At 53.8% G+C, this 25,419-nt stretch overlaps 1 protein-coding gene across 1 annotated transcript; it reads right to left on the reverse strand.

Moving 5' to 3' along the window:
* Positions 1-2,889: 2,889 nt before the first annotated feature.
* XKR5 (XK related 5) lies at positions 2,890-24,502 on the reverse strand. The gene is made up of 7 exons (XM_057697412.1): positions 24,445-24,502; positions 22,003-22,186; positions 15,091-15,275; positions 14,097-14,306; positions 12,102-12,271; positions 7,222-7,333; positions 2,890-4,025 (listed from the first exon to the last, which is right to left on the reverse strand). Exons 1-7 carry the CDS (start codon positions 24,500-24,502, stop codon positions 2,890-2,892), a joined length of 2,055 nt encoding a protein of 684 aa, XP_057553395.1.
* Positions 24,503-25,419: the final 917 nt, after the last annotated feature.

A 25,419-nucleotide genomic window follows, 5' to 3' on the forward strand; every position in this document is an offset into this window, starting at 1 on the left:
ACCAGCAGAATCTAAGTAAACTAGACAGAATCTAAGTAAACTAGACAGAATCTAAGTAAACTAGATAAAAATAAATTGTTTTATTTTCCTTTTGCATGAGGGGTGAGGAAAACAGTGAAAAGCAGACACATTTACAAGGGCCATGTCACGGCTTGGGGGCGCTTGGTTTAGAGGCAAGCGCTCTACAGCTTGTGAAAGAAGCTGAGAGCATCTCTGTGGGGAACCAGGCGGCTATCTTCAGTGCCCCATCCCAGGCTGGCCTCCCGCACTGCTGGGCTGGGGCGCCCACTTTTAGAGACTGCAAGGAGGGTCCGTGTCCCCTGCCTTCCCGGTAGGTCCGGCCCTGGAGTGCCAGTGGGGAGTGGGGACGTGGCATGCGTCCCCTGGGCCTCCTCCTGTCCGGTCACTGTGAGCTGGCGTTGGTCTTCACCAACAGCACAGCAGACGCAGGAACCCAGTGCAGCTAGAGGTCCCTCCTGGGTCTGGTGGCAGCCCCTCCGCTTGCCCTGAAGGGCAGGAACAGCAAGCTGCGGTGCTCCGCAACCCCTCCTTGGCTCTTGGATCGCCACCCACAACGCTGCAAACAGTGCCCATGTCAGACTGTCCATCACCCTGTGGGCGTGACCCAGAGGCACTCAGGTGCTGAGATATCCGAGGCCTCTGCTAAAAAGGCAGGCACGCGCAGTTGCTTTACAAAGACCCGCTCCCCAAATGGTTAAGATGCTTTGCTTATGAGACGTAAAATCCCCAGTCATTCAGAAACATCTAGAATTGCAATTCCACTTCAGGGTGTTTGTTGAATGTCTGCTGTGAGCTGTCCATCAGCCAGGCCTCACCAGGCAAACAGCTGAAGAAAACAGCCTGCCACAAGGTGCGAACGATCGTTACAGAAACATTCATGGAAACCAACCCTAACTTCCTGCAGGCTCTGGTTAGCCGGCTCTCCCTCTTTCGTGAAGGTGGCCGCGAGGGGACGTGCGGACAGTCTGGAGCACTGAGGGACACTAGGAGTCCTTTTGTTGCTTCCTTATGTAGCTTCATGGGAGAAGAAGGGAGTGAGGTAGCCTTTAAAAAATCAAGAAAAGCAGGTGTGACAGCAAATATAAGATAAATGCCCTTAGAGCACACACCGTGGGGGCAGTACACACTTTCAAAGTTCAGGGTGACGGCCACTTACTGAAGCATGAATGCCGATAGAATAGATCCAATATATGACCCTTAGCCTAACACGCAGCTCTTCAGCTACTACTGATATTCTGAGGGAGGAAAGAGCAGCTCCTGACACCCGGAGCTCATGTGATGCTGCAGCCAGGCCAGCGGTTCTGCTGGACACAGAGGACCTCGCAGAGTATCCGCCTCAGGGGGGTGACGTGAAAACAGTGATAGACAGAGACAAAAGCAAGGTCACCTCGCATCCCGCACCCGCGTCTACCCGAAGGGGCCACGGCGGCTCCGTCCCCAAATAGGGCTTCCTTCTCGCTCGGGTCCGCCCTCGCTGCAGGGGAGACGGGCTGCGATGCCCAGGCACGGAACTGCACCCGGTCCAGAGCGAGCCCTGCTTCCCGAGGTCCTCTCCAAATTCACCCTCCACCGCCCCCACCCTGGGTCCTTCCTCACGGCCTTGTCCCAAGACGCCCTGTGGGGTGCCTGCCCCCTGGCCGTGATACATCATAAATCCAGCTGGTTCAAGTGCAGGGGGGTCCTGGTGGTCCTCACCTGGGGGCACTGGCACTGCCGACTCCAAATGTCACTCTTGTGCTCCGTGGGTCCCGACCACGGAGATTCAGACGAGGAAGAGGAACATAAACGCTCCGGCCAACAACCCGTTTTCTCAAGGTTGCGACGAGCATGCAGTTCTTGGGGAGCCTTTGGGGTGGATGGGAGAGGCCAGACGTCCTGCTCAGACAGCTCTTCTCCTGCCCTCGGCACAGTCACTGATACTGTCCTCCCCATTCTCCCGACAGATTCTCTCCTTGCCCCGACCCTGCTCAGGCCCCCCTGAACTTTTCAACCAAGTCCACCTCCACGTTCCTCTCTGCGTCGTCCAATTTTTGCAGGAATCCTGCTAAGTCAGTGTTACCAGAGACTCCCCCCGCCCCCCGCCGCCCGTATCCGTATCTGATCAGATTCCTCATCCCCTTCCACCCCTCAGGTGATGTCTGACCTCCCTGGCCCACCTTCAGCAAGAATCCCGTTGGGTCAGTTTAGCCAGAACCCCCCTTTACCCCTGATGTGTCCTCTTAGAAATTTTCTATCCACGAAGCCCCACCTGCTCCTGGGCTGTAAACCCCATCTTGTCCAAGCAGAGTTCAGAGTCGAGCCGGTTTTATACTGAGGTCTCTTCCCCTGTTGCAATCGCTCCTGAGTAAAATCTATTTTCACCACTTTAACTCTGTCCAGCTCTGGTTTTTCTCTGACTCTCCTTCCACTGGGCAGAAGCCTGAGGGGTCCTCAGGTTTAGCAAGGAATATCATAAAGTAATGCAGTTAGCATACACGTTTAAAAACTTGATTAATAACCACTTAGTGTCAGAAGCTAGCTGTAGCAAGAAAAGCCAGAATAAAAGAGGACTCTGGGTTCCACCTCAGAGTTTCCTAGGAACCCCTGGGGGAGAAAGGATCTCGCAGTTTGTACACGGGAGCAGTCGATGTGGACTGCAAGCCTTACTCGCACGCCGCACACTGTGGCAGAGGAGGATGCCCACGCACGCGTGCGGCACGTGGGGTTTGCAGGGGAGCTTATCTAACCGGGCTCCCTCGCTCTCCAGCTGGGCGGACAGAGGTCCAGACGTGATGCACACCGGCTGCGGGGTCAGGGTTGGGACGCCTCCTGTCCAGACGCCAATGGCCGGCTTGACCCGCTGGCCTGTTTCATCCACTGTGACTGCGGTCAGATGGAGAAACTCGTCTCGGCCTTCAGCCTCTCCCTGCAGCTGCTGTCTCCGTGGGTGGACTCAGACTTGGGGGTGGACGTGAGGCAGGGCTCGTCTGCGGGCCGCGGGCTCACCCTGGGCCATGACGTCGGCGCGCCGGGAGCCGCGGGATGCCTCCGGTCCGCGGTGGACTCCCGCTGCTCCCCCTGCCCGGAGCCCCCCAGGGCTCTGCCCCGGCGGGGGACGCTTCTGCCGGGGCCGGGGCCCAAGATGGGGCTGATGTTGGCCATGGTGGCGGGAAAGGGCTTGGTGGCCGGCAGAGGCGCGGCGGGCCGGGCCGGGCTGCCCTCCCCCGCTCTCCTCCCGGAGAGGGACGTCGGCAGAGCGGCCCCGCTGCCTTCTTGGTGTGCGGACGTGGCCCCTTCGGCGGTGGCACTGAAGTACAGCGTGGCGCCCTCCTGTCCTTCCCCGCCACGCGGCCGCCCCCCCGCGCCCCTCCCCTGCACCCTGGACGCGGCCACGGCTCCTGCCTCTGGGCTGCCCTCCTGCAGCGTGGCTGCCGGCTTCCGGGCCGGAGCTTTGTCACGGTCATCGCCGGCAAAAGAGAGGTAAGTCGAGGTTTCCCACAGGTCAGCCTCTGCCTTGGGGACCACGTGAAACCCAGAGCCTTCCTCTGAGGTTAGAGGGTCGTGGGGTGACGATGGGGGCTCTTGCCGGGATGATGGGGGCTCCCTTTGCTGGTTGCAGCGTTGGCTCAACCCCCACGCAGGGGAGCAAAAGCAGCCAGGATTGTCCTCTCCAAAGACCGCGTTGATCTTCGACACGTTTCCTGTTTTCAGGGCAAGCTTCACCAACAGCCAGTGGTGGTGGCTGAGGAAAGAGGCCTCCCCGGCCATCTGGCTTTCCAGCCCAGCCTCTGGGGGACCCCGCTGTGGGCTGGGGGGCCTCCCCAGACCTGTTAGCTCCTCACTTTCCTCTCGGCAGGTCCCCAGGCTCTTGGGTCCCTCCCCAGCCGGACCTGAGGCCGGGGGAGAAGAGTCTCCCTCTGCTTTATCACCCCCTGCAGTGCCACCGGACTTCCTTACAAAGCCCTGCCAGATGTCTGTGGACTTAGGATGTAGCAGGCTGTAATAAATGACCAGCGAGACACTGCCTGAAAAAGAAGAAGGAGAAGAAGAAAAGGAGCACAAGGTTATGTTCTTTGAAGTCCTGCATCCTCCCTGTGGTTTGCAGAATCCCAGGTTCTGGAATTTTGAGTAGAAAATGTAATTTGGGATCTAAACCAGGACTCTTGTTGGAGCATCAGAACTGGATATTTGGGGGGAATTTAAGTCTGCTTCAGCTCCCACAGGCTGCAATTGTGTCCAAACTTGAAAATCTAAGAACAAAGTTTAAGTCCTGTGGATGCTGACTTCTTTCCTCGAGGGAGGCTCCAATTGTGTCCTCTAGATGTGTGTGTGTGTGTGTGTATGTGTGTGTGAGACAGAGAGAGAGGTCTGGTAGAAATGCTAATTTTACTTTCAGAAAACTGGGTCAAATATTCAGAATTCGACCATCCACACACTGGCTGATGGATTTCAAAGCGAGGGACGGGGAAGGCAGGGAATTACTTCAAAAACAAGACCCAAGCAGAGGCTAAACATGCCCATCAAAAAGCCCACAGTAAGGAATTTCCATGAGCAGCAGCAGTACTTCCTTTGTGCACAAACATCTTAATCACATTGTTGTCAGGTTCATTTATTTTGATCAGAAGTGTTGACTACGGCAATAATTTACTTAACAGAGCGTTCCAGTAATCCTCCCACGTTATTTCCAGCTTCCTGTTGTACTGGACCAAGCGCCTGGTTTCAGGGCGCTCGTTATAAACAGCATGAAACCTGACATAGGCGGGGGGTGAGGGTTAGGATTGGGGGGTGACATCGCAGGGGCCAGGAAGTCGCAGCAAGGATGGAGCTAGAAGGGACCTAACAGACGTCCCCTGGCATCTTCTCAGAGTATCTTCCGGGGAATGGAGATGGAATTCCTATGGGATGGGGGGCACGGCTCAGGCCATTTCTACACATTGTTCCGAGTTCTCACAGTCGGTGGGAGGAAAGTACTGTCACCCTTCTTCTGCAATGAGCCACCCGAGGCCAAGAAAGGGGAGCTGACCCCCCCAACCCCCGTCCCCATCCTGCAAGTCCCAGGTACATGTGTTCAAAGAGGACAGACTTCCCTTGAGGCCTGTGGTTCACTGGGTTCTTGGCTGCAGCCCCAGCCTGGCATACAGTAGGTGCTCAGTAAATGTTCATCAGGGGAGCTCAAGATGGGAGCAGGAGCTGCTGCTTTAATGCCTGTGCTCCTCTGACTATAATTCATGCCCCATCTTCCCCCTGAAGACTCCCTCCAGCGCCACTGGGGAGTCGGGGGTTCTGGCCGCCCCAGGAAGCCGGGGAGGAGGGCCGGCGGGCCTGGCTCCATCTGAGCCCTGCGTGCCGAGCCTCTGCCCTGGCTCTCTGCTCCCTGCATCCCAGGTCAACCCACAGGGAATGAAAACATCTTCTCCTTGGAGCAACACTGCAACCCAGCGTCACAGCTCCCAGGAGCACAGCACATGTTAGGAATGGAGTCAGCGTGTATTTTCCAACTGGCGTGTAAAAACATGTAAAGCAGATGGGGGGGCGGGGCGCCTCTTTAACTCCGACCCCGCTGTGTTCACAGGATTCAGGGACAACTGGAAAATCCAAACGAGTGGTTTGTCTGCTCAGCTTTGCTGTCCCTTCATCCCAAGTGTCACGGTGTCCACGCGCCTGGGAAGGACGGCCTGAGCGGTGCCGGGAGCACCAGACGCAGTGCCGTGGGAGAGAGCCAGCCTGGGCACCCGGTGTCCTCAGTTCTGTCACCACCTGCATCCCAGCGCCCTGGCATATATATCATCTTAAAAAGAACCGACCAGCTGTCCTTCAACGGGCGAATGGCTGGCCCGCCGCGCTTCCTAAACCACGCACCAGCCCTCAGCAACAGGGAGGGCCACGGAGCCCACGCCGGCCTGGAAGAATCGCCAGGGAATGGTGCTCCGTGGACCAAGCCGATGCCCGAAGCCACAGGTTGTACAATTCCAGCTACAGAATACGGCTGCAATGACACACTCGTAGAAGCGGAGGACAGGTGAGTGGTCGCCAGGGGTTACACAGGAGGTGGAGGTGGACGTGGTTATAAAAGAGAAGGGTCCTTACGGCCACGGAAATGTTCTCTCTGCGTCTTCAAAATGTCATGTCAATACCCTGGTTCTGATGTTCCGCTTGTGGTTTTGCAGGCCGTCACCACCAGGGCAGGGATGCAGGGACCGGCTTGCTTTCTTCATCTCTCCAAATGCTGCAAACTCCAGGGCGGGTCCTCTCCCTGCTCAGTTCTGCCCACATGGGCCAGTCCAAGCCCCAGCTGCTGGCCAAGGACCCTACTCCCCGACACCCCCACCCCTCTGTGTGAGGGGCCAGGGCTGCCAGTGGTGCCCCCCCTCCCCGGCGCCGCCTCCAGGATGCAGGAGAGCAGAGGGAAGGCTTTGGGGCGAGGGCGGTGAGTCGCTGCAAACAGCAGGGGAGCCTCTGCCCCGGACCGCGTTTCAGAAGCACAAGGACCCACATGAGGTGTTTGGTGCTGTGTTGGAAGTCTAGCAAAGGCCTGCAGAAGGAGGGAGCCGCCACCCCTGGGCCAGCGCACGCTGCGGAGGGCTGGTAGGAGGAGCAGGCCAACAGCAGAAGAGCCCACGTGGCGCTGTTAAGGCGGGTTAAGACGGTGGGCGGAGCCTGGACCTTGGACATTCACTCCTCATGAAACGTAACCGATGATCTTAAACTGCCAGGCCCTGTGCTAGACGCCGGAACTGGGGTGGCCGTGCATCCCAGCTCTGCCACTCCCAGACCGCCGACCTCGCGGCACGGCTTAACTTCCTCTGCGCTTCACACCAGGTTGGGGGGAGGTCAGCCCCCTCTCCTGGGGTTCTTGTCGAGATGCAGCACGTGTGTGGGGTCAGGAATTTCCCTGCACGGCCCCCCGCCCCCGCCCCATGCCTTTATGCTGGGAAAAGAGAGGGAGGTCGCGTCCTTGACCCCTGCCAAGGCTCCGGGGAGGGTCGCACGCCCGAGGCAGCCTCGCCTCACCTGGGGTTCCGGTTCTGAGCACGGCCAAGCAGGGCAGGCCAAGGCTGACCCAGTTTCCCGGGCCCCGGCAGTGCAGGGAGTTTCCCTGGTCTCCAGCCAACTGCTTCGGAGCACCGCTTCCTACCCTGGGAGTGAGCTCATGGTAAAGAAGCGAGTTGCGGTGGGGGGTGGGGCGGGGGGACGGGCTAGGAAGGCGACAGGGGGTCTCACCGATCAGAAATCCGGACAGGACTCCTGCCACGGCCCACAGGCGGGTCCACGACGCCCCCTGGAGAAAGTCCGTGGCCAGCAGCACAAGGACGGTGTTCTCAAGCAGCATCACCTAAGCGACCAAACGGGGAGTCAGTAGGCGGGCAGGTGCACGCGGCCTCGGGGATGCTCCTGTCCTGCGACCTGCTGCGGCCGCCTTCCAGGCTGGGGGCTCTGTCCTCGTGCCCCAGGGGCTGCCGCGGCTGACCGGGCCCTCCTGACAGCAGGGGCGGGGTCGAGTGAGCCTCTCTGGCAAAAGGGGGTTCTCCCTCTTCTCCGTGCAGCTCATTCCAATGTCTGCAGAACCGTAAACGCACAGGAAACGTTAAGGGCAGAGCTCACGAGGCTGCGGGGCTCCCTTTGGGGGGTCAGGCGGGGCTGACAGACTTTTATTTGCTACCTTCTATGTCTCATAATCTCATGTGAACTGTATGCACGTGGTAGTTTCATTGTTAGGACAATAATTAAAAGTATCTGCAGGGCCAGAGTCACAAACGTTCATAACTTCAGAATTTTTTTTTCAAATATTTGCCTCTTTCAAGGTAAATCTGGCCCCTGGCCACCAGGTGGCAGCAGGGAGGCACTGGCCCTGGCTGAACCGGGAGCCTTCCTCCTTGGTACCTCCCATCCAGGCGGGCTCATGAGCTATGGCTTCCAAAGCTAATAATTAAAAATATAAATATAGATGAATACAAAAATATTTTAATATAGTAATATAATATAAAATATATTTCTTAAAATGAGTAAACAAACTGGACGTAATACAAAGACAATGTATTTAAATACTGTATAGGAGACATTTTTAAAAACCCTAAGTTGTAATACTGTTATGCTAAAAGTCTTCCAAAGTTTGCCATAGTCATTCACTGGCATCATTTTAACTATAGACAGGTCAAATAAGGAGAAAACAAAAAATGACATTAGGGGCTGCTTAAAAATCCTAAGAATACCCACCACCCCGTGCCTTAGGCTCTGGGCAGCTGTGTCTCAAGGGTTCCGCAGGCTTCATTCAGGTACTAAGTGGCACTGCCCAGCAGCCCAGCCTGCAAAACTTGGAGGTGCCCTCTCTCTACTGCTTAAAACAACCACATCCCATCAGCCGTCTGGTCCTCTTGAGTCAAACTCTTAAGTTTGTATATGTAAAAACAAAACAAAACAATTGCAGACTGTGAAAAAAAAAAATCCATCTCCTTTTTCCTGTCCTTACTGCCAGTTCACAGTTCAGAACCCGTTACTTCCTGGCTGGGCCCGACTGGAGCCTCTGTCTTCATCCTCCTTCTGCAATTCCTCCTCCGCATCACTGTCAGGGGACCCACAGATCAGACCTTGTCATCCTCCCTCACACCTCTGGGAACAGCCCCACCTCCATTCCACTCAGGGTGGAGTGTCCACTCCCTGACAATGCAACAGTCCTGTTGACAACGTGTCCTGACTCTCCTGTCCAGGATCTAGGGTCATCTTCCTACAGGCTGCCCCCACGAGGACCGTGACTGCTGATTTTTTTTTTTTGTCTTTTTTCTCCCCCCATCTCTTTATTGGAGTATAATTGCTTTATACTGTTGTGCCAGTTTCTGCTGTACAACAGTGAATCAGCTGTATTTATACATATATCCCCATATCCCCTCCCTCTTGAGCCCCCCTCCCAACCCCACCCCTCTAGGTCATCACCGATAATCGAGTTGATCTCCCTGTACCCTGCAGCATCTTCCCAATGATGTTATGCGTAACTTGACTGGGTTAAGCGATGCCCAGACGCAGGTAACATCACTTCTCGGTGTGTTGTGAGGGTGTTTCGGGAAGAGATGAGCCTTTGAATCAGGAGTCTGAGTAAAGACCACCTTCACCCATGCAAGTGGGCTTCGTTCGTTTCTCCAATCTGTTGAGGTTCCGAATGAACAAAAAAGTAGAGGAAGAGGCAATTCTCTTTCTCTCTTCTTGAGCTGAGACATCTATCTTCTCCTGTCCTTGGACACTGAGCTCCTGGTTCTTGGTCTTCTGAACTTGGACTGAATGACCACTGGCCTTACGGGTTCTCCGGTTTGCGGATGGCAGACTGTGGGACTTCTCAGCTTCCATAATTGCATAAGTGAATGCCTGTAATAAATCTCCTCTTACATCTCGATACGCATCCTGTCGGTTCTGTTTCTCTGGAGAACCCTGGCAAGTGCAGCGACTTCCCACTGACAAAGACCCTCTTCTTGACCAAACAACTCAGACATGCTCCTCTAAGCCCACTTTGTGACGAGACCTCCACCTTGGCGTATAAAAAAGGCAGACTTGTAGCAGAAGTGACTTTGCCCACCTCCCCACACTAAGAGACCTGAACCAACACTACCGCAGTTTCCAACAGCTCAGGGCTGCATCGCTAGCGTGAATACCCCGCCCCAATGAAGTCCCTGCCTAAGGAAGCTCGGTGCTGCCAGAAGAGTTTACGGTTCCTTCCAGCCAAAGCCTGGTAATTGGCAGAGAGGCCCCGAACCCCCTCTTAGGGGCAGTTACTTTTGAAAGTTTGCAATTTATCAATCCTTTCTCTGCCCCTTTGAAATGTAAATCTTTTACCACCCAGGTCTGTCTTCTCCAGGACCTGAGAACCATCCCTGTGAAATACAAACATCCTAGGAGACAGCTCTCCCAGCCTGTGGGCATCTTGCTCTTACGTGTGTGAACACTGCCTCCTGTCGTGAAGATACGGGAAGTGTGTTTCTCATCCTGAAAAATGCCAATTAACACCCCAGATGGTGCAGTCACTCCCGACTCTGCTTGAGACCACGGGGTTCCCTGCCCCCATGCTCCCTTTAAAAGGTGCAGTCACCTCTGCACAAGGTGAGGCTGGGGTCAGTCCACGCTGGACCCCTTTCCTTGTTGCAACTGACTTAACAGAATCTGTCTGCATCGCCTTTAACTGGCGTCCGGGTGTGTCCATCTCGATACCGTCCACGCTGGCCTTCCTGTGTCCTCCCCCCCTACTCTGTGGCCTTCATGTTGCTTCTGCAGCTTTTTGCCTCCGCACTTGAAACGTCCACAGCATCTAATTTCTGTCTTTCCTCCTCCATCACTCTGGTGATGAAGGCAGCTGGAAGGAATTAAGCATTTGTTTCCCTTCCTTATGTAACAGCCCCTGGGACATGATCTATGGATCTGCTGACAAGGGTGTGAACGTGACAAAAACAAACAAAAGGAGCAAACGTGAAACGTCTCCTTATTTAACCGTCCAGCGTCTCAGGGCGCCTTCGGGCACCAGCCCGTGAACACGCTGCCCCTGCTGATGGAGGGTGAAGTTAGCCCCCTTTTATTCACGTGCGTGTGGGCAGCCCCCCACACTCAGCCCTCACCCCACGCGGTGAGATGGGCTTGTTACTCCCGGTTTCCAGACGTGAAGACTGAGGCTCGGTGGGGCTCTGTGGCTCGTTCAGCAACACAAGTCCTCTTTGGTCTGTGGGCCCCATGGCCTACGGGGTCCCCAAGCTCTACGGGGCCGTCCTGTACCCAGGAGGGGACCGCACCGCCCACCTGCTCCTGGACAGGAGCTGTACCTCCGGGATCTCCCCTCCGCTCCAGCCTCCGCCCTGGAGCATCTGCGCCCCTGAAAGCCTCTTCACCTTTTATTATTAGTAACAGCCGCTATTTGTTGGTTATTTCTGCCCAAGTTGTTTATTATTTGTTTAATCTTCACAGGGACCCTGAAAAGCAGGCAGGTCTTACATCATTGTCACAGGGACACGAGAGATGGGTGGCAACGTTCCTGATGTGCTGATGAGGAGACAGGTCCAGAGGGTTCCAGTTCTTGGCCACCGCTGGCAGGCCCCGCCTAAGCCCACCTGATGCCAAAGCCTGTGCTCCGAAGCCCACGGCTGGCCCTCTGTCCTCTGCCGCTTGCCATGCGGTGCCACCTCCCCTTTCCCGCCAAAACGGTCCCTGCAGTGTACTTAGTTGCCTTACACTGCCACCCGAGCGGACGGATAATAGGCGGGCCAATGCATCTGATCTGTGAGATAATCATGGGGTCTTCTGTGGGCCCTCAGCTCAGCTTTTCCAAGATTAAACTGATGTTTTATCCTCCCTTAAAAGCAAAAAGTCCCTGGTCATCCCAGCAGGAAGTGACCCTCCTGTGAGATTCAGACACTGCTTTCTCTGCTAGCACTTGTCCGCATTCTCCCTCTTTTTAGAAATTATCTGGGTACAAGCTTCTCTCCTCTACTGGACCAGAAGCAGCCTGCAGACCGCCACGATGTCACCTTTGTGTGTTTCACACTATCTAGGACCACGGCCGTAACTCAGTAACCGAGATGGTTAACAAGGACATCGTGTATACGACAGAACAGAGCTGTAATGATATTTATCAGATGGGCCAACGTAGAGTGGCTGGAAAACATCGCCACGTACGCCACAGTCCTTGCCACCGTAGCTAGGTGGAAACAACTAGACGTCGGGTCACTGTTTTCAGAGCCCATCTCTGTTCAAGGCTCTAATTCTCCGGTGGTCCAGTGGTTAAGAATCTCCCTTCCAATGCAAGGGACACAGGTTTGATCCCTGGTCAGGGAACTAAGATCCCACATGCCGAGGGGCATCTAAGCCCACGCACCGCAGCTACTGAGCCCGTGGGCCACAACTAGAGAGAAGTCTGCGTGTTGCAACTAAGACCCGACATGGCCATAAATAAATAAATAGGAAAACAACTAAAAAAGATGGATAAAACATTTTTAAAAGGCCATAATTCTTTTCAGACTTTTTCCTAAAATGAAGCTATTCTCTCTTAATAGATATATGTGCACAAGCGCACACACGCACGTTCTATGCATACAGTAAAAGTTAGGATTAAGAAAACCGTCATCACTACTTGCCGTGTAGAACGTGGCCATCCTGTTTCTGGAAGGGCTGTCCCAGAAGTTGAGGTAGCAGAGGATGTACACGGCCCCTACGAGCAGGTTGAACAGCCTCCAGTGGCAGGTGCTGTCCATGACGTCACTCTGCTGAGCCACGAGCCAGAAGGTCATCACCAGCCAGTGAGCACCTGGAGAGAGTGGCCTCGGAAGTCAGGGTCCATTGAGGGGAGGGGGGGGAGGCGGGGGCAGGGATGAGGACACCAGGGCCTGTCACCCTCCTCTCTGTTCTGACGGCATCTGACTCAGCATCCAAGGAGATAGATGAAAACCCAGAAGAGACTCAAGTGGCACAGAAAACCCACAGTTTTTGTTTCTGCACAGATCACCCCACCTGATCCTCATAAAGGGTAGCTGACCTAATCTGGGGATGAGAAAACAGACTAGCTTCAGTAACACTTACCCGATACTATGTGCTTATGCCCTTTTCGTTCCAGAAAGTGTTTAAGGAGGCAGTTACACAACTGATTGCTCACTATTTTTTTTTTTAATTTTATTTATTTATTTATTATTTTTGGGGGGTATACCAAGTTCAATCATCTGTTTTTATACACATATCCCCGTATTCCCTCCCTTCCTTGACTCCTCCCCACCCCCGCTCACTATTTTTAAAAAAATATTTATTTATTTATTTGGCTGCACCAGGTCTTAGTTGCGGCATGCAGGATCTTTAGTTGTGGGATCTAGTTCCTTGCCAAGGGACTAAGCCTTACCCCCTGCAATGGGAGCACGGAGTCCCAACCACTGGACCACCAGGGAAGTCCCAGATTGCTCACTGTTTTTTGCATCCCTGCTTTAAGAGCTAACAAACCTCCACATCTAAAGGAAAGATCTGTACGCAGTCTAGCTGTAACATCTGTTCCTATATTTTAGGAGGAATAATATCGGACTGGAGTTTGAACTGAAAGTTTTTTTGAAAAATGAATTTAAAAAAACTAATGTCTCTTTAGGAACACTATTTCTTTCAAAAACCTCTGTTCTCTGCCAATAAATGTATCCTCACTTGCTCTAGGCTCAAATGTAAATATCTCTCAATGCCTCTAGTTCCTGCTAAACAAGAGGACACTGTTCCTTCTTGCAAAGGGAGTGCCCTGAGGAGCGGACGAGAGTCCTCTCTGGGGAGGGACACAGGCCCCTGCACCGTCACGTAGACTCCCCGTCATGACTGGTCAAATCAGGTTCAGCTAGACTAAGGGCTGGGAGGGGGTTTGGCTTCAGTGGAGCTGTCCTGTTTGAAACAGAGAAAGTGGCCAGAACTCAGCAGCATTCGAATGACTTGGATGGCTTTTGCAGGCTGTGAGCGACAGCACAGTATGTACTGCATGTTCTGTACCGGGTCAGGGCACGTGACACCCTGCACATCCCTTCTGTTTAAGGGACCGTTTCACTAAGGATTTGCAGCCCACGACACAGAACGTGGAGCCCTCACAGCAGCTGAAGCCGTGCTCTGGCGTTGGCTGGTCCTTTGAGGGCTGGGCTCAAGTGGGAGCGTTTCTCCAAAGAGAGCCTCCGTACATTCCTCCCCTCCCCGGACACTCACGGCTGAGTCTATTCGTCCACGTTCTTGAACCTGGGAGGGCCGAGACTGCTTTGCCGGGCAGAATTCAGCAGAAGCCAGGCTGATCCAGTTCCAGGTCAGTTTTAAGAGGACTGGAAGTTTCTACCCCCTTTCTCTTGGAATTCTCAGCTGCCATGTCCGAACGCAAGACGACTTTGCTACAGACATAGGGTGCGGGGGGTCCTGGGTGCCAGCTGTCTGTATGGCCAGCCCAGTGGCACCTCTCTGTAAATCCAGACACCTGCTGACCCACTGTGATGGTGTAAGGACCGCCCCCCCCACAGGCTAGAACCCCCAAAGGAGCCCAGTCAGCCCTCAGAACCCGGGTTGTTGACCATAAATGGTTATTTTAAGGAATTACGCTCTGGGGCAGTTGTTGGAACACAAGCCCAGCTTACCTGCAACGACCAGAGCCCAGACGTGGTAAACTCGGAAGAAGAGAACCAGACTCAGGACCCGGGCTCCCACCATGCCCATCCTCCAGAGCTGCTGGCACCCGAGGGCCGTCCACGGCATGGAGAGGTGACCCGGCTTCATGGAGCCCACGGAACGCGCATAGCTCACCAGGGCCCAGGACAGCGTGGACCAGGAGCACAGGGCACTCATTCCTGGAAGGGAAGCGGACACCCTAGTATTTACAGGACTCCTAGCCTCTTAACAAAATCTGACTTCTCAGAGGGCATCACCACCTCCACGAAAACACGCATGCCTGTATCTGCCCTGAAGAAAGGAGGACGTGCAGGAGAGATGTCCTCTGCTTAACACCTGGGTCCTCGTCCCCCAGGTGGGCTGGGCCATCCGTGCGTCCACCCTTTAAGAAAAGCATCCCAGGCACTGCTCCTCGAGCACCTCTGGCTTATGAAGGAGCAGATCCTAAAGGCTCTGCATGTGGTATTTCATCCCAAACGTACTTTGCCGCTCGATCTAGATAACGGATCTTTAATCAAAGAAATAAGACTAGAACTTGAAATGGTGCCAGGCCCATAGGGGAAAGCCTGCACCTTGGAGAGAGTACTACTGGGAGATGCATGTTTGCTGGGACCTGAGATGTGAGGCTTGGGCTGCACTGAGTTAGTCCCGTGAGAGACAGACACATTGATCTCACAAGAGGCCACGCGTGGTACCTTCCCAAGGCGCTTTCAGGGTCATCTGAGTACCTGCAGTTTCTGACCCATGGAGCGACCCCCACGAAGGAAGCTGACCCCCTGGGAACTCATCACCCCAAACAAAAGCCAGTTTTAAGCATCCCCTTGTGTAACATAGTGAGCTTGTCGGCCCTAATTTTCCCACACAGGGGACATCTTAGGTCGCCAGGTTTTGCGAAATAAGGCATTCATTTCTGTCGCTCATGAGAGGTCGGTCAGTCTGTGGCTGGTGGTGGGAGTCACTCACCTGGCACGATGCCCGTGAAGTCCGAGGCGAGGAAAACATATGTTTGAAGCAGCAGGTGGGGCCCGACCTGAAGCAGGGCTTCCAAGAGGCGCAGGGCCGACAGGTCCGCCTCCTGCAGCAGCAGCTGGCCCCAACGGGAGGCCTCCACCTCCTTCCAGAGAACAGTGGACACGGCATCCCAATGCCTGAGGAGGAGGAGGTCCAGGACTCACACTGTGACAGCTTCCACAGGACCCCCTGCTCTGGCTTATCAGGCAGAGACCGACAGCTTCCTCGGGATAAACCGATCACATCTACACACCGAGGCCCTGAGCTCTGACACCAGCCTGAAGACGGCACTTCTAATCCACGTGCTGCAGCAGGTAAGCCTGCCCGGCCAGGCCCGGCCAGTGCACCACACTCTGCCCACACGTGGAAGGGGTCGGGAGCCTGGACCAGACGCGTTTGCTGGGGCTCTCTCTGCGTCGTGCAAAGTTTGGCGCTGACCCTGAACCACTCCCGCACCCCAGGGCCTCTCAGGATGGGAATTAATCCCTTTCCACTGGACAGCAGGAAGGGCAGGGTGCTATCCTGCGGTCTGCAAGACCAGGCTGCCCTGGCCACAGGGACACACCAGCTCCTCCAGGCAGGGCACCTTCCTCACATCCAGGAAAAGGAGTCAAAACAAGAGAAAAAGAATTAGGATATGTTCCAGTTTCATTCTACTTCCCCCCCAAACCCACCCTGGGAACCTTTTCTGATGCTCGCCTCTTATGACAGCCGTCCGGAGGGGCCATGGGTCACCGTCCTGTGCCACCTGGAGGGTCGCGCATGGAGAAAACACCACCACCCCCCAGGCACACGTGGGCTCTGGGGGCTTCACAGCAGCTTCCCAACCACCCGCCCAGGAACCAGAACAAGGTGATCCTACACCTGCCTGTAGCCGGGGCAGCGTGCCTGCCAAGTCCACGTGCGATTGCGAACTTCTGTCCAAGGTAAGAAAAACTGGAAATCATTTTAACTTACCGACTCCTGAGTCAGAGCTGGGTGCGCCTTTCAAGTCACCCCAAAAGGCCCCTCCCTCTGATCTCCGGCCAACAGTTCTTCAGCCAGAGCAGAAGGGGTCCTCTTTGAAATGGCTTTATTCAGGGTACCAAGGGCCCAGGAAAGACACTTCAGAAAGACAGCTTTCCTCTTTCATGTTTTGGATCCTGGAGTGACCTGATTCTTACTGAGTCTTTGAAGCCGTGATCTCTGACCCATACATGGTGTTAATAAAAAGCTTGTGAAGCCAAACACGGTAGCTTCCCTTTTGGTCCTGAATCCTCCGTTCTGGGGACGTACCAGTCCCCTTTCCTGCCTTCCCGGCCGCCTCCACTCAAGCCATGTGCATCCTTGGTGGGCTGCTCCCGCCTGCTGAAGGCTGCAGGGGGTGCAAACGAAATTAAACACCTTCTCTGGAAGCCCAAGATCCAGTTGCGGAAAGAAAGCCGCACACATGTGAAATGTTTTAAGTAGGAAGAAAGATGTGTCAAAACGAGAGGGATGGAAGGGGTCCCGGGGAGAGAGGAAGACAAGGAGGACAGGCACGCGTAGGACGGGGACCAAGCCTGAGGGAGGGAGCACTGTGGGGTCGGGGCAGGAGAAGGGCTGCTGGAAGGGCGGTCCATTCTGGGGCCGGACACAGGAGGAGTCGGGTTTCCCTTCCGGACCAGGGGGAAGTGGAGAACCAGCGGGAACGCGATTCACCCGGCTCTTCTGAACCGGGTTTCTGGACCTGTTGCAGGGGGAGGAACTGAGATCACGAGGGTGGGGGCAGGTGAAAGTTGGGGCGCGGGGGTGGGGGAGGGAGGGGGAGGGGCAGTGGTGGGAAGGGATGGGTCCCCCGCTCCCATCAAACTCCCGCTAGATCCGTCCTCGCGGTGGCTGCCTCTTTCCAGGTCCTCACCAGCTCCTGCCCGGATTGCTGGCCGCCTGCCCGGCCCTCGGACTCTTCTTTCTCCGTTCCGCTGCCTTTCCTCTCTCTAAGGGCCGCATGTGACCGGGGTATTCCTTTATTCCTCTACTTAAACCTTTCCAGCGGCTCTCAAACCCCTTACCTGGTGGACAAATTTCTTCGCCGTCCAGCCCAACCTGTCCCCATCCACATTGCTCTCGTCCAGAAAGTCCTCACCGTGCGCTCACAGCACGACAAACTCCTAGTTTCCTAAAAATACCATTTCCGGCAGCTCCTTGGGCCTCTGCACCGGCTTTGCTGTTTCCTGGGTCCGAAGTGCCTCCCCCTCCCACGTGGATTAAGATCCACCTCCTTCCTCGGCCTCACGCAAGGCTCCTGTGCCCGGACGGTGCTGCCAAACGCGAGCAACACCAGCGTCCCCAGGTAGGCTGTTTACAGACAGGTTGCCGGGCCCCGGGCCCAGAAGTTCTCATTAAATAGATGCGCTTGGAGGACTATGAGACGTCTGCTGTGATGCCATGTGGGTCCAGGTGCAGCTCTAGAATTTGCGTTTTTAATGCGTTTCGGGTGATGAAGACATCGCTGGTCCAGGGATGCACCGTGGCAACCCTCCCAGCGCACTGCAAACATCCCCCTCTTCTTCTGATTCACTGTTCCAGCTTTGTTCCCGATCTGGCCTCAGACTGCGTCTTAATCATGTGTCTCCAGTCCCTTTGGTCACACGAGGTTAGTAAACGTGAAAGAATACATACCGAGCGTATTGAGCTGTGTTGATGATGGTGTAAGATTTCTAGCTGCACTAAAAACAACATGGACCAGAAATTGACGTTTGTTAACTGCTGAATTAAACTAACTTGGTCTTTGGACTGAAGTTTCTCAGCAAGCTCTAATCCTCCCTCACGAACAGCTTAAATAAAAAACCAGACTTATCCACGTCACCCAGAATAGTCTATCATAGTCCCACAAGGTGAAGAATAAGTAAAACTACTCTCCATCTTAACACTTTTTGGCGACGTGAAAGCTGAGATAGTGAACAACTGGGGTTTCTGCTAGGGCTGTACATTTTTTTTTCAGCTTTTTAAAATCGTGGTAAAATGCACATAACATGAAACTTACCATCTTTACCATTTTACCTGTACAGTCAGTGATATTAATAATTTAAATTTAATAATTTAATAGATTATTGACAATTTGCAGTAACAGAATGGTGGGCAACCATCACCACCATCCATCTCAATAGCTCTTTTCATCTTATAAAACTGAAATTCTGTTCCCATTAAACAAGAACTCCCCGTTCCCTCCTCCCCCGGCCCCTGGCAACCACCATTCTCATTTCTGTCTCTATGATGCTGGCTACTCTACGTAGCTCAGGTGAGTGGAATTAGACAACGTGTGCCTTATTGCATGGCTTACTGCGTCATGTCCTCAGGATTCATCCATGTTGTAGCGTGTGTAAGAACTTCATTCTTTATTTCCACTGTAATTACAGACCGCATTTTGCTTGCCCATTCATCCATCCATCAGTAGACACTTGGGGTGCTTCATGTTTTGGCTGCTGTGAGTACTGCTGCTATGAACACAGGTGTACAGAGATCTCTTTGAGGCCCTGCTTTCAACTTGTTTGGATATATACCCAGAAGGGGACTTGCTGGATTATATAGTAAGTCAATGTTTAAGTTCTGTAGGAACGACCACACTGTTTTCCACAGTGGTTGCAGCATTTTACGTTTCCACCAACAGTGCACAAGGTTCCATTTTCTCCACAGCCTCACCAACACTTGTTGTTTCCCATTTTTTGTTTTTTGGGTTTTTTTTTGATAGTGGCCACCCTAATGGGTGTGAGGTGGTACCTCATTGTAGTTTTGATTTGCATTTCCCTAATGGTTAGTGACGCTGAGTATCTTTTCCTGTACTTATTGACAGGGCTATATTCTACAAACTTTTAAATATTAAATTTATATCCATCTATGTTAAGCTTGCCTTACATATCCTGAAAGCTCACCTCAACACTCCCTGTAACAACTTTTATCTTCCACTAAAGAAAAATTTCTAAACCAAAACTAAGGATGAGATGGGTTAGGTGTTTGTCTGTCACCTCGTGCTGAGTTTACAAATGCATTTATAGGCTTAAAATTTTTTTAAATGTCGGTAACATATAGCATTAGGGGGAAATATAAAAACAAAATAGAAAAAAGTAACTGATTTGTTTAAACAAGTAGTCACTAATGTCAGGTTCTCTTGAACAGAGTCAGACTTAACACGAACATTGTTTGTATTATTCGGAATTTAAAAAGGAATAGTTTATGCTTTAAGTCCTTGCATTTTTTATAAGCCACCATACTTCACGAGGCTTGTGCTTGATTGGCTTTTCTGTTGTTAGCAGATCCTTCTGCATCACAGTTAAGATCCCTTTTTAAATGCTACTTAGGATTCTGCAAACAGCATTGTCTTGGCTCCTCCTACAGGTGCTTTAGCTGAACTGCAGTTTGCTGAAAGGCTTCTTTGCTGGCCCTGATTGGGAATCAGTCTTGCAAACTCCGTGTGGATTTGCTCAGACTCCATTACCTAGTGTCTCCTTCATGAGAACCCAATACGCTGGTTGCAGGATGAAGAATAGTTGAACTTTCAAAGCTTTCTTCTACGGAAGTGGATTTCCATTTGTTTGGTTTATTTTTAATCACAGAAATATTGCAAACCATGTAGCTTCTTATGCTTGCTACAAAACTCAGAGCCAAATTTGTGGTTCACCTGGAGTAACCGTGCCTTCTGGCGTCAGCTTCTTTTCCAACATTCCTTCCATATCCTGACTTGTCTCACTTCTTTTCTTTTTTCTTGCTTTTTTTCTTTTGGTCCTTTTAAATTTTATATATATATTTATATTTTTATATTTTATATTTATATATATTTTTGGCCCTTTTAAATTTTATATATTTATTTATATTTATATATATTTTATATTTTTATTTTTACATTTTATATAAATATATATTTTATATTTTTATTTTACGTATATTTTTATATTTTTTATATTATATATTTTATATATATTATATTTTTATAAATATATATAATACATGTAATATATATATATAATCGCCTTAACTTCTTTTTTAAAATAAGAGATACAGATGACTAGTTGTTTTTCCTAATTTCTAATTTTCATGTCTCTCTTCATTTACCCATTTTAGTTTTTAAAAAAATATATTTAGGGCTTCCTAGGTGGCGCAGTGGTTAAGAATCCGCCTGCCAATGCAGAGGACATGGGTTCGATCCCTGCTCCAGGAAGATCCCACATGCCACGGAGCAACTAAGCCCGTGTGCCAAAAAAAAAAAAAAAAAAAATATATATATATATATATATATATATATATTTAGCATTCATGACATCATTGGAGAAACTTGGGGAAGATGAGTGTGGGTCAGTGTTGGACACCAGCATGACAGTGGACACATGCGAGCCTGACGCCGCCCCATCTCTGAAGAAGCCACTGGATCAGATGGGACCATGGGTCCCCATGGAGACCCAGAAAGCAGATTTATCTGACAATTATTCAGGAAGCTTCTCTCAAGTGACTGGCACTGACTTCAATCTTCTTTTGAGCTATGACATGTTTGCTTAGGGGAAAGTTGATTCATTTTTGCAATAGGTGGTCTGTCCTTGAGCTTGCATACTTGATGACTATAACGTATGTACCAGGTGGTCCCTGGAAGGACCTGAGCCCTTAATGGTTTTCATACCAAGCTGGGCAGAGAGAAGGTCGGCACATGTGGCTAGCTCCCAGTACAGGCTCCAATCCTCCCTGAGTCTGACGGGAAAGCCCCCTCTGCTCTCTTCCCACTGGTCAGAGTCCTATCTTTTCAGAGGAACCACATGGCTTGAACACAAAGGCCCAGCTTTATGCAAAACTGCTGTGGCTGAAAATGCTTTTGATGCCTTTAGAGATGCAGGGTTCCAGCTCTGAGGGCCCCAGTAAAATTTGGGTGGTTGGGTGATGTCTTTATCAGAAGCACCCTCTGTCTCCAACTTGAGATTCATTCCCTCCTCAGACACGGCTGGGAAATCAGAAAAGTCACTTCAGCTCCTCCAAAGAAAGCCTTGGGCGTAGCTCAAGGGCATAAAACCCCCAGCTCACATCTCAGATATCAGGCTGTGCTGCTGTTTTCTGCCCTTGAGCATAAAACAGCCAGCAGCACAGCCCGAGATCTGAGCCTTGGCAATGACTCCTTGGACGACCTTCCCACCCTCGGTGTCTACAACTGCATGTGCTCTTGAGCTGCGGGGCTTCACGGATCTGATTGCCCATTTTTTTCCCTTTTAAAATTCCTGGCAACTCTATGGGATGGTGACACAGCTGAAAGCTGAAATTTGCCCCAGTGTAAGCTCACTGCCATGCCTCTCCCGACCCTCCTGGAATCCAGGTATCCCAGGGAAAGTAACACCGACCTGCACTGGTGGACCACATGCGCACCTGCTGAGCATTAGGCCCGTCCAGGCTGCTTTTTTATGGAAAAAATTGGCCCGGGAACCCACATGGCTTCTTCTTGCAATAACAGCTTAATGCCAATATTACAATTAATGCCGACTCCACTGCCAAGTCGGTAGTTAAATCTGTGCCACCCTCTTGGATGGGGCAGTAGGGGTTTGCAAGGACCAGCCCTAACTGAGTCACATTTTATGGCTCTAAAGGCTTGACCAACTGAATTGAAACAAGAGCAAACAGGATTTGGCCCAAGTCAAGAAAAAGCTTTTGAAGGGTCACAGCTCCCTCCCAAAGGAGCACCCTAAGGATGCTCAAGGACGTGCAGGCTGGGCAGAGGGACCGATATCAGAGCCAAGGTTCTAAGAGGTGACTGCGGACACTCTCCCAAGCCTTCACGTTTGCGACCCTAAGGGTGGAATGCCTATGCGCAGAAGAACCCGCCTATCGCACGTATGAAATCACACTTCAGGGGTGAAAGGGGCTGCCTGTTCTTACCGCTTCCACACACCAAGCTGGAGGACGTGTAGCACCACCAACGAGCAGTGACCTTGATGTCCATCTTCTCGGAACCACAGGTAGCTCAGGCCCTGGACCAAGAAGCCAGGCAGTAGCACAGAGAGGGCCAGCCAGGCCCAGAGGCGGCGGCCTATGGTGAAGTAGTAAACCACGGTGCAGAGGCCTGGGAAGGAAGAGGAGGGACCAGAGGGTCAGTGGAAGGCTGGACGGAGCCTGGGTAAGCAGGCAACGCTGCATCCTCACAGCAGGCAGGGTGCCTGCTACACCCATTCCGGGAGAGGGCAGGGCCCACAGGCAGGCTAGATGGGAATGAGGTTGAATGAAAGTGCCAGAGCTTCCCAAAGGATCCCAAAAGGTCAGACACCGTGGTCGTATAAAGGGACCGTTGGATTGCATTGGGCAGCAGGCACAAAAAACACCTGGCACTTAGTATGTGCTCAAAAATGTAAAACCTCCTTCCTGGGGATGGCTTCATTTATTCTGTTTTTGAGGATTGCAGGATATGGTCGGGCAGTGGAAAGAGACCGACAAATCTAGGTTAGGATCTGCCCTCCCTGATGAGTGACATAGAGGTGGGTGCTGCACCTGCCCAGTACTAGTAGGTGCTTGGGACTCACGGTAATTGTTTTAACAGGACTCTTGCTTGGGTTTCCCTCATGTTAGAGTTTGACGTGGATTTATGGGCACATCAGACTGTGAACTGTAGCAGCAAGAGAGCACTGCCCCAGGTACCGACGGGACCCTGCAGGTCTGGAAGGGGAGGCAGGGCTAGGCAGCCATTCCTCGGTCCCCAGGCTCTGTCCCTTGCTCTAATCACCTGGCACACAAGGCAAACCAGGGCCCCCTGGCACAAAATGCCTCTGGGGGAGTCACCGCCTGCCCAGTCGGAGGAATGCTGAGGCCCGGGCGTCCCTGGCTGGGAGGGAAGGAGGGGCCAACGTTTACGGGACCACCTGGGGTGGGTGTTGAGACCCGGGGTCCTGTCTCATCTTAGCCCTGCTCAGCGGGGCGATGGACCCGGGAGCTTTGGAGCCGATCTCAACCTGGCGCCTCCTCTGAGCGCCTCTGAAACCTTAAGGCGGGCGCGCGCTGGGGCTTCCTGCAGCGACCGCAGTAAGGGACCCGGCCAACACGGTGGGGGGTGGGGGTGGCAGATAGCTCCCAGGATGAATTTCAGAGCCCGCGCCCGCCGGGGTCCCCAACTGCCTTTGAGCTGGGGAGGGGCGAGGAACCCTGGGGGTCTAGATGCTGGAGCCCCATTAAATCCACCATCTGCGGGGACCCCGCGGAGGAAGGCGCGGCTGCAGGGGGTCGGGTGGCAGTGGGCGGAGGCTCCGCTCCGGCACCGAAGGAGTTACAAGTTCAAACGGCAGAGGCGCTAAACCGCTTCCGCCTCGGCGGGCGGACCGCGCTCCCCGCACCTCCTGGGTGTCCCCTCCGGGCCGGTTGCGAACAGCCCTCCAGAGCTCCGCGGGAGCCAAGCCCCGTCCCACCCCAACCCGGCCCCAGGCGGCTCCCCCCGCCGCCCAGACCCCCAGGCCGGCCGGGTCGTGGGGAGAGCAGGGAGCGCCCAGGCCCGCGTGCAGCGCCCCCGGCACCTGCCGCACTCTGCCGCGTCCGGGAGGCCTTTCCGGAGGGGCGGGGGACACACGTGCCCAGACTCCCGGACAGGATCCCGCATCCGCTAGGGGGATGCAGGATGGTGCCTCCGCCGGAGGGGTCTCAGCACAGGGGGGACCGTGCGTGCTCGGGGGTGGGGGCGGGGGGAGGGCCGTGCCTCCGCCGGGGAGGGGTCTCAGGCACGCGGGAACCATGAGTGCACGGGGCGGGGGGAGAGGGGAGGACCGTGCCTCCGCCGGGGAGGGGTCTCAGGCACGCGGGAACCATGCGTGCACGGGGCGGGGGGAGAGGGGAGGACCATGCCTCCGCCGGGAAGGGGTCTCAGGCACGGCGGAACCATGCGTGCACGGGGGTGGGGGCGGGGGGAGGACCATGCCTCCGCCGGGGAGTGGTCTCAGGCACAGGGGGGACCGTGCGTGCACGGGGCGGGGGGAGAGGGGAGGACCGTGCCTTCGCCGGGGAGGGGTCTCAGGCACAGGGGGGACCGTGCGTGCACGGGGGTGGAGGCGGGGGGAGGACCGTACCGCCCCCGGGGAGGGGTCTCAGGCACGGGGGGGACCGTGCATGCACGGGGCGGGGGGAGGGGGCGGAATGCGTCCTCGGGAGGGAATCACGCATCCCGGGGAGGGTCGTGCATTCGCGGGGATCCCCGGGGGACTGGGGTGCCGCCGTGTGTGCCCTGGCGCGCAGTGCAGGGCGCAGGCAGGGGCTGGCCGCCGGGACCGGGGTGGCGTGTGGGTACCCGGGCGTCAGGGTGGGTCGGGGTGTCGGAGGGGTGAGCATGGCCTGCCCCGCACTCACGCGCGCTCTGCTCGGCCGCCAGCAGCAGGGCGGAGAGGCTCAGGACCCCCGCGTGCATCCTCCGCGCCGCCGCGCCGCGCGCCCGCCTCCCGGGCCCCCGCCTCTTCCCCTCCCCCCGTCGCAGGTCGGGGAGGGTTCCGGCCGGAGACCGGACTGCAGGAGGCGTTTCGGCTGAGCCGTTAGGCGCTAAGTGTTCTCTTCTGGTTTCTCCCGAGTAACTAGATGGGACGGAGCGGGGGCGGGAGGCAGCGTTGGTTGTCCGGTTCCTAAGGCGGGAAGGTACGGATTAGACCCGGCCTCTGGATGTGCGCGGAAGCGGTTCCTCTGCTCTTCCCCAACCTTCTAACCGGCCCTGGAAAAGTACTACGTGAGAGTTAGGACCGCAGGTGGGTTGGTTAGCAGGAGGTTAAACGGGCCACCGCCTCTGGAGCCGCTGAAAGGCAGTCTGGTTAACCATTAGACAGAGAGCACGTGGAGGTCAATGGAAGGAGTTGACTTAGAACCGTTAATGGGTCTTTTTGAAATCTTAGAGGGGATGTAAGCTGGCATGTTCTCCTATAACTTACTCTCAACTCCATCCCGACATCTGTCCTCACAAAAGGTTTTTTTCCACGTAGGCCTGAGGGTTAATCAAGATTCCCATGTGCAAGAAGTAAAACTGCCCACTAGAAGACCTTTCCCTAGGACGTACATCTATCTGTCTGTCTATCTATCTCTATCTATCGTGTAATTTCAAGAAGAAGTAGTATTTATGCACAGTGATGCTGTTGATGAAGTCGGGGTCTTTAATGTTTAAAGCAGGCAGATTAACCAAAGTATTCCTTCTTTTTATCTGGGGGAGCTTTCCACCTCCATCCTTAAGTCAAGGATCTTGCTGCGCTGATCCCACTGGTTTTATGAGATGGAGTAACCCCTCCTTCCCTTCAAAAGCCCAGTGGTAGATGCAGTTGAAGAACTCACTATCTTGAAGGAAAA

The sequence above is a fragment of the Hippopotamus amphibius genome, chromosome 10, assembly GCF_030028045.1.
Source record: "Hippopotamus amphibius kiboko isolate mHipAmp2 chromosome 10, mHipAmp2.hap2, whole genome shotgun sequence".
Classification (NCBI taxonomy): domain Eukaryota; kingdom Metazoa; phylum Chordata; class Mammalia; order Artiodactyla; family Hippopotamidae; genus Hippopotamus; species Hippopotamus amphibius.

Excerpts from the sequence above, each read along its gene's own strand:
- XKR5 (XM_057697412.1), bottom strand. The coding sequence starts at position 24,502 with ATGCACGCGGGGGTCCTGAGCCTCTCCGCCCTGCTGCTGGCGGCCGAG. Across the intron at positions 15,276-22,002 it reads CAGCTTGGTGTGTGGAAGCG|GCATTGGGATGCCGTGTCCA; the intron begins GTAAGAACAGGC and ends CCTCCTCCTCAG. Across the intron at positions 12,272-14,096 it reads CTGGGCTCTGGTCGTTGCAG|GTGCTCACTGGCTGGTGATG; the intron begins GTAAGCTGGGCT and ends CACTCTCTCCAG.